This window comes from Salvelinus sp. IW2-2015, linkage group LG15 (genome assembly GCF_002910315.2).
Source record: "Salvelinus sp. IW2-2015 linkage group LG15, ASM291031v2, whole genome shotgun sequence".
NCBI lineage: Eukaryota > Metazoa > Chordata > Actinopteri > Salmoniformes > Salmonidae > Salvelinus > Salvelinus sp. IW2-2015.
The window spans coordinates 6,612,727-6,622,124 of record NC_036855.1 but is presented as its reverse complement, the minus strand read 5'-3'; the positions used below and the strand labels follow the sequence as shown (position 1 = coordinate 6,622,124).

The 9,398-nt window shown below is 46.0% G+C and overlaps 1 protein-coding gene across 1 annotated transcript in view; it reads left to right on the top strand.

Moving 5' to 3' along the window:
- LOC111973959 (multiple C2 and transmembrane domain-containing protein 1-like) overlaps positions 1 to 9,398 on the top strand; it is a 285,210-nt gene that overhangs the window by 200,755 nt on the left and 75,057 nt on the right. The window contains 1 exon segment of the mRNA XM_070446903.1: positions 4,229 to 4,345. Within this exon segment, the coding sequence (XP_070303004.1) occupies positions 4,229 to 4,345 (117 nt within the window).

Here is a 9,398-nt window from a genome sequence, read left to right as displayed (position 1 = left end):
GCCTTCACACTCTACTGTACCAGCCGCACGCCGTGACCTGACCGCCACACTGAGGCCAGCACTCAATTGGTATCCGATGGCATCTTTCATCTCTCTCCACGTCTCAGACTGTGCGCCTGCGACATAACCCTGCTCACATCCACTCCAAGTATTAGCCCCGTAACTCACCTGACTCACCCCACTCACCATAGTAGATGCCCCACTTAACTCCCTGCTTCACCCAGCCCTCATCCGAAGCATGCCGCCGCGGAACTGACCATGTCATACCTCTTACTTTCGGCAAGATACGTGCACCACATTCCTTGATAACGCCTGATGCTACACACATCACTCGTAATGCCATTCCTATATACAATTCTAAAGATCATCGCACGAGACAGTCACGAATGTTTTGACATGCCGCATAAACCTAACTACCAGCAATCACCTTTCATCGAATGTACAACAGAATCAGCCCACATTGTAAAAAAAATTTGTGGCCATTAACCACGCTGTTTCACCCCCACTCCAAGACTGCGGCCACACACCGTTGCTCGCACCCTCCATCAAGCTGACACTCAAAACCCTGTCACCCCCAACCGGTCCGAGATCTGCGCCTCGCTAACAGTTTCTGTCTCCCCTTCACTCTCAATGAATGTCTCCGCTCCGCATAACGCACTGCTCACCCCTATAACCAAGTGTGGCCTGCCTTTTTAACTGTTCGCATGGTCACCCCACTCCAGGAGCTCGGCACCACGGCACGCTCTTAGAACCCCTCGATAGTATAGCCACATCAATGGATGCCCTACCAGACCATAAACCCTGTCACCCCACTCCTCAATAGATGAGCGTCCGCGTAGCCCTGTCACTGCCCACTCCAGAGTGCCCGGCTATTCCCACGGGTTCGCGATAGTGAAGCTGGATTCCATTGCTCCCGCTCTCCATTCGGCCTATTGGTATATCTAGCTGTACCTGAACAAGGAAAAAAGCACTAATGTTCGAAAACTGTTATTCGCGTCCCTCTTAACACGTGTGCGTCTTACTGGTTAAGAGATAACTCACCAGCTTCAGTTGTCCTAGGACTAGCGAGTAACCTGAGTATCCTTTGTTTACTTTTAACGTTCTAGACAACATTTACAACCCGAACATAAATTATCATCGATCCTATGAAAATGAAATGGCCTTAAGGAGACATAATTCACTAACACTAAATGGTTTGATAGTTCACTTTTGTGACAATATTAGGATTAAAGTATAAGATAAAAAATATGACCTTATTTCTCTTTCTGATATCTCATATAGATTTCAGCAAAAATGTGTAGCACATTCCGGACGAATTACATCCCTATTTTATTGGTGAAAAAGCACAAGTTAGCATCTGTAACTTGTGTATGTTGAGAAGAACTATAACTGAAGACCCGTTGAACAAGAATTTGTCTGAGATACTATGTGTTAAGAGCTCGATCTGTACTCACTCTATTAACATATTTTCGGACTCTCCTTAATGTTTTCAGGACTTATCACACTCAAGATGCAACGGTGAATGGTTGCTTCATGTATTTGACTAAGTCTCTAGTAGACTACAAGTCTATGATAAATGTCTCATTAGTTCATGAGTGTATGTCGCAGATGTGCAGCCACTTGTTCCTTTGCTATCAATTACATTGAATGATTACATACTGCCAACAAATGCATTTTACTAATTAACGGCGGTTTGGTTTGCGTAATGATCGCTCATAACCAAAGCCAAAGACCCTGTAGTTTTAAATGCCCGATACTGTAACTGGATTGCCATTTTTGTCTAGAGCATCGTAGGAAATTAGCAAGATTTGATTTTTCCTCTAAACAGCTCTATATTGTGGTGTGCCTCACAGCGTTATTCTATACTTAGCAGTCTCCGAATGATGATATATCCAAATGCTGTTTTAAGCAAGTATACTGATTTGGTGATGTATGAAACGTAACAGTGTTTAATGTCCAAGTGAACAGTGATCTGCAGTTATTTGAGTGGCATGTATGAGTGAGCATCGTTGCACTAAGTCTCTGCGACGAGCTCGCGAATCAGCTGTAGTGACTGCTTGGATTGATATTTGACTCTTGAGAAAATCAGCTGGAAAATATATATAATTGAAATGGGAAGATGGTATAGGTATTGTATTCTCCAATAGCCTGCCACCAGAAGTGTACCATTGTAGCTGTGCGTCCGTATCGCTGCTTAACGTCTTCAAGTCACCCGCTCTCGAGTTGTCCTGGATTTCCGTACCGCTTTAGCATTAACACGACGTTAGGCGAATAGCTAGTTGCAGGAGACCTTGATCGAAAGACAAAGCATTCAACATCTTCCCCGCCTATCTGACTACCGAAAGCCACTCCGCATGGTCCATACCGTGTCTGTGCCTCATCGCTCATGACGACCCACTCAGCACCTCCAAGCACTACGTGCACACATGGTGTAGACCTTGAGGAAAGAGTCTTGAAACTTCTTTATGACTATAAGCTTCGTGTGTCCTCTTTTCGCTTCCATGTTAGGCTGTATCCCTTACTTGGCCACTCATCTTCTCCTATCTTCCTTCTTCAGCTGTTATGACTCTAGTCCTTACCAGTTCTAAGTCCACTCTCACGGACTCTTCTCAGATTATGCCACACACGTCACGCATGCCAGGGCAGCTACTATCATTATAGACAATTTCTCTGGTCCAAAACACTATCGACCCTTAAATGATATCATTCGTAGTAGCACCACAGCTAGATATAAAAAATGATATATTTTTACGGTCTTTACTACTCCAAATGTTTCTCTGTCGTGTTAATTATCACAAGCGTTAACAGCTCTTGGCTCGTATAATTGGAGACGGAAATGGCAAAAAGAATAATTCTCTTCAATTAATTCGGTATCCCGGACTTTGGTATCCAATTGGAATGTTCATATCTATCGCGAAATTCCAAGTACTGTACTATATTTCGTGTCATAAAGCAGTCCAGATGTCACAACACTGTCTTACTCAAGCATTTCAATCTATGCCTTACGTAGAGCGTGACAACTCGAATTGTGCAATTTAAATTCTCTCCTGTCTTTTCCGGCATTTCAATTACTAAATAGGGGTGTGCTACAATTAGTAGTCTGAAACTGGGTACCGTGTTCACGAGATGACACGTCAGACCACTGCTGCAATCAACTGGGCTCTCATGTGCAGCTAGCCACCGTGTAGAGCCTGGACACTGCTCCGAACCTATACCTACTGATGTAGCGTGAGTAGCCTGACTCACCTGGCTATAGACTTATTAAAAAGTCTCCCCTTGACGTCATTAATTTTGTAAGCCCAGGCTGAGTGAGAAGGGTCTCGGACTCGGGAGTGATGGCTGAGTGAAAGGCGATCAACGACTTGGTTATACTGCTGCCCTGAGCGTTGAGGAGTCTGACACTATACTGGCTGAGGTGAGAGTGATTGCTAGTTACACAATACTCGTATACTGTTAATTGATGAGAGTGACTCCTACTACATATCAACATGGGGCGAGCTGCAGACAGAACAGTTCTGTAAGTTGGGAAGTGAGAGCTCACAACCAAGAAAAACATATTCACTCGCACAACCTGTGAAGTGTGGAGAGGGGGCTAGCAGGACACTACCCCAATTTATGGTCGTCTCAATCTGTGAGACAGCCTGTGCCTTTTTGTTTCGAGAACCTACACGATGAGTGAGACAGCTGGCACTCTATATCAGCTGGACATTAAGACACCACTGAATAGAGAGCTGAAGCCCCCCATATCCTCTGCTGCGACGTCGTGAGACGGCTCGCAACAAGGGTGTGAAGGTGAAGGTCATTTTAACTAATTGTGCTTGAAACAGAAAGTGACCTCAGGCCTGTGGATGATGGATGAATGGCGTGGAGAGGGAACGTTGTGACAGCCGATACTCATCTTCATCATCCTCAGATGAAGATGGCCCTGTCCCAGCCCAGGGTTCAGGGGTCCTGTTTTGTCACCATGGCCGTCCATTTAAGGCTTTCTTCTGTTGCATTAGCTGTCATAGTATCTTACGTATGGGTCTGTGTGGTATTGCTTTCCTGTTTATGTGTATTATGCGATATGCAAGTGTGTGTGCAAGTTCCTAAGTTTTTCTCTCTATCGATTTTCAATTCTTTCTCTCTCGCTCTCTCGCTCTCTCGCTCCCTCTCCCTCTCCCTCTCCCTCTCCCTCTCCCTCTCCCTCTCTCTATTCAATTTTCTCTCTTTCTCTCTCTCTGTGCAGGTCTTTGTTCTGGTGGTGTGGAACTTTGAACTCTACATGATTCCTCTGGTTCTGTTGCTGCCGCTGGTCTGGAACTATATCCTCATCTCTTCGGGGAAGGACACCAGGCAAGATGTGGTGAGTGTCCCTGTCATGTATCCCTATGCTGGTCTGCCCCCTTAATTGTCCCATACGGCAAGCGTTTACGTCTCACACACATTTCTGTCAATCATTTATTTCATCTCATTTCAATAGATATGGATTTAATCATAMATATAATGACACATTTACTATGGGAAATAGATACAAAACCCCTACATAGAAAATATACAATGTGTTTGTTCTTAGACACCATTATTATAAATGGATTTAAACAAAATAATTTGTAAAGAAATTCAGTAAACTTGGAGGTAACAGGAAGGGACTAAGGAGTGGACTTATTTAATTGKCACCTTCCCTCTGGATATAGTAAAGAAGAATTAAATAATTAAAATAATCCCAAAATAATACAACCAAGAAATAGACACTGAGGGAAATTCTGTCTAGTGCGTTTCTGAATGAGAAATGCCAAGTGCCTTGAACTTTGAAGAATCGCTCCCAAATTCTTCCTCTGCATATTTTGAGGCAAAGAGAGGACATAATAGCTTGTCACCTTGAGCAACGTTATGCCACTTACCTGGTTGTATATTTATTTAATTCATGTATTTTTTATCTCTTATTCCAATTAAACAGTGTCAAAGCAATGTCACGGAGAAGTGGACATGTTTTAATCATTGCCGAGGTGCACCTGGAGAGTCGTGAGAGAGTGGTGCGAGCGTGTACAATGAAGTGATTCATTTTAATAAGTGTGTTTCCAGACTACCTTAGAATGCACAGGGAAGAGTCTGCATTTCCCCCTCTCTCAAAATATATTACCTACTTTTTCATGAGTGCGCAGTTAAAAAGAATATGTGGGATTTGGAACAGATAGCCGTTAAAACAATGAAAACAACAAGTAGAACAAATTTCTCATGGCCTTGAATTGGAAATATATAGAGCAGGATTTAATGAATGTTGCTGTGAATCTACTAGTTTTAGTATTACCAGAGAATTAGGAATTTATTGGACGCTATTTCATGTTTTCTACAGCAACACTCATGGCAGATGAAGAGGAAAAGCAGCCATAGATGTGTTTTTCAGCCATAGATGTGTTTTTCAGSCATATATGTGTTTTTCAGGCATATATGTGTTTTTCAGGCATACAGTAGATGTGTTTTGCCAGTGCAGACGTTGTAGATGGGTCACAATTAATAGCAACCAATAAATGTATTTTTCAACGGAAGGTAGTGGAAGGTATCTCTTTTAAAAATGGAAAATACACATACATAACAGTATGCACATCATGGAGCATAGCCGCTAGTGTATTTCTGCGTTTCGCCTCTGTGTCAATGCTCTGTACATGTCCCCCTGTAGATGGCGGCATTGCTTGACCAAAAACATTAGACACAAAAAAAAGGATTTCATTATTTACCTCCTAGCGGTAATGGTGGGGGCTGGAGGGCTGGGGGACAGGGGGGCTGGGGGCTGGTGGACAGGGGGCTGAGCGCGCTGGGGGGCTGGGCTGGGGGGACAGGGGGGCTGGGGGCTGGGGGGACAGGGGGCTGGGGTACTAGATGGTGGAGGGTTAATTTAGTGGAGCTGTGGGGATTGGGGTCCGCTCTCCGCCCACGTAAACAAACCACAGGTCTGTTCCCATTAGTCCAAGCCACTGATCTAGCCTCAATTCCATGAATGCAGCCACACCAATCCACTCACACACAGTCCCTAAAAGAAGGGAAGTTTGTTTATTATCAACTCCGGGATGGAGTGTGTGTGTGTGTGGTTGTGTGTGTGGTGTGTTGTGTGTGATGTGTTGTGTGTGTGTGTGTGTGTGTGTGGTGTGTGCTGTGTGGGTGTGTGTGTTGTGGTGTGTGGTGTGTGTGTGTGATGTGTGTGTGCAGCGCGTTGTCTTTGTGCCTATGCGTCCTGCTGATGGTGTAGTCTGCTATTGTGCATTTGTTAGTGTGTGTGCGCTTGTTTGTTATATAGGTAGTGTACTGTATATACAGGAACATTTGTTTAATTGTTTAACATTTATCCCCACCTTACTTCTGAGATCGTTGCACTGCGGGAACATGCACTATAGCTGGCACAAAAGATGTCCTCTGTAGAAAATCAGCAGTCTCTTGTCTTGGCGTGTGATATTAGTTGCTGAGGATAGGTGAAACTGAATGTGATGAGGCTGCCCCACCTCCTCTTTTCCTCTCTTTGTGATGGTTGAGGAGCTGTGACATGTTGTAAGGGTCATTCTAGGAGTTTATCACCCTGCATCTCCCACCTGGGCTCGGATGCTGTCTTCACACTGTCAGTCAGACAGACAGACAGGCGGGCAGGTGGGCAGGCAGGCAGTCATTTCACCTTCTAGTAATATGAGCCCTCTACAGAGTCACACACAGCAGTCACAACCAACCAGACAGTAGTACACATCTGGGAGAGYGACAGAGAGACGGACTGTGGGATGTGTGTGAAAGAAACAGTTTAAGGGAATGAGAATGTTATATGAAATCCATGCTAAACAAACAGGCATGCGCCAAGCTCTTCATGCATACAACAACTGGTGTGTCTGCTTGTTTTGAGTCAGTGTTTCCCATTCTGTGGGGGGGACAAACAGTCACTGTATTTCTACATGCTGTAATTTTCACCTCAGGGTCACTGGTGCTCTTAGGTCAGTTCTCCCTAGCCAGGCCTGAACCTTGACCAGTAGACGTGCTGAATAGAAAAGCTGACCTTAGACCAGCTTTTAAAGGCCTGGTGTAGCAACAATGTCACTGACCCCTGCTTTTAAACTGTCGTCCTCTGACCTCTAACCCTGTTATCATGTCTGTCAACTGTTGCACCATTAGGTGACCTGTGTGTGACCCTCTCCAAGGCTGTGTGTACTTGTTATGGAGGAAAGTTATGATTTACATAGCAGGCACTGCTGGGCCATGTGAGCTATGACAGGAGAGGTGGAGGGAGAGATTAAAGTTGTGGAGACAGGGTCTTAAGACATCCTTACAGCTACAGACAGTTAGTCTGACCAATGCCACAGCATCATTGTTTGCCATTCGCATTGCAGTTGAACAATTATGGAACTCGTAGTTACTTAAAAATGGAATGCTGTTCAAGCTTACAAACTGGCCCTCTGCTTTTTATTAGAGACCCCTACTGTGGGGCGGTGGTAGTGTACCCCTCCATGTAGACTAGTGTCTGTAGACAAAGATAGGATGACAGCACCTACAATACCACCAGCACCACTAATACCAGCACCACTACCATCAGCACCACTACCATCAGCACCACTACCAACAGGACCTACAATTCCACCAGCACCACTAATACCAGCATCACTCTAACCAGCACCAATATCACCACGACCACCAGCATCACTATCACCAGCATGAATACTAACAGCACCACACTAACCAGCACCAATACCACCAGTACCACCAGCACCAGTAACACCAGCACCACTACCACCAGTACCACCTGCAACAGCACCAATACAACCAGCACCACTACTACCAGCACCACTATCATCAGCACCACTATCACCAGCACCACCATCAACAGCACCACTCCCACCAGCACCACACATCAGCACCAGTACCACTACCACCAGCACCAATACCACCAGTACCACTACCACCAGAACCACTATCATCAGCACCACTATAACCAGCACCACTACCATCAGCACCACTACAACCAGCACCACTTCATCAGCACCACTAACATCACTATTACCTCTAAAGTGTGAAGTCACCCATTTCCCATCCTGGAAACGTGGAACCGTTTGGTGGGTTCTGTCTCTGGGTTATTGCTGGGACGGGTTGCCGGGTGGCTGGGCTCAGTCAAGCGGGGGACAGCTCAGCTGCAATGGAAAAGCTGTAGGCCTGGATGACCGTCCTTGGAAGACCGACCGGCACTGTCGAGCCACTAGCCCGGAAAACTCTTTACCAGATGTTGTGGAGGTGTTCATTATAGCATGAGCTGTCATGGTGCAGAAACATGCCGGTGATCTCTCTCTCTCTCTCTCTCTCTCTCTCTTCTCTCTCCTCTTCTCTCTCTCTTCTCTTTCTCCTGTCTCTTCTTCGTCTCTCTCTCTCTCTCTCTCTCTCTCTCTCTCTCCTCTCTCTCTCTCTCTCTCTTCTCTCGTTCTCTCTCCTCTCTCTCCTCCTCTCTCTTCTCTGTTCTCCTCTCTCTCTCTCTGCCTCGTCTCTCTCTCTCGTCTCTGCTCTCCTCTCTCTCTCTCTCTTCTCTCTCTCTCTCTCTCTTCTCTCTCTCTCTCTCTCTCTCTCTCTCTCTCGCTCTGTCTCTCTCTCTCTCTCTCTCTCATTCTCTCTCTCGTCTCCTCTCTCTCCTCTCTCTCACCCACCGCGCAGCTGCATTATTTAGTGATAAGAGGAGAAGTATGACAGGCTATGCCTTGCCCCGCTTGTCTTCACTTACCAAAGGAAAAGCTCCACAGATGGCCCTGCCCCAAATACAGGAGAGCTAGACAAAAGGAGAGAGGGACAGAGGAGAGAGGCATATGTCACTGTGCCTGGGCTATGGCTTCTCCTCGATGTGCCAGAGGAGAACATGGCAGTCAGGTGACCTAAATCAAAAGTCAGTCACTTTTGATCTGGAGCTTTCCCGTAATTTCCCCCGCTTAGCCGCCCCGCGTCCTTCTTCCTTCTACGCGGTCAGCGCGGTGTTGATAGCCCAGGGGTGAGAACGCCGCGCCCAGGTCCCCAGCCTCCCTCCTGCTTCATCCTTGTGCAACCTCTGATACCGTCGTTGGTTATAACAGGTGTCGCCTCCCGCTTCCGTGTTTCTGCCGCAGTCTTTGATGTTGTTCTGTTGGCATGCTCTCTCGACTGTTTTTGTCGCCACAGATTGTGGTTGTGTGGTGTGTGTGTGTGTCGTGTTGTGTGTGTTGATGTTGTGGTGTGGTGTGTGTGATGTGTTGTGTGTGTGTTAGTGTGTAGTGTAGTGTGGACTGATGTGTGTGATGATGAGTTAGTGTGCCACGTTCACAAGCTAGGTGGGTGTGTTTTGTGATTGTGGTGTCCCCGTGTGTGTTTGGTTAGTGTGCTACTATGTGCACTGTTAAAAGAAAGTGTACTATGTGTGGTAGGTAGATAGTGCC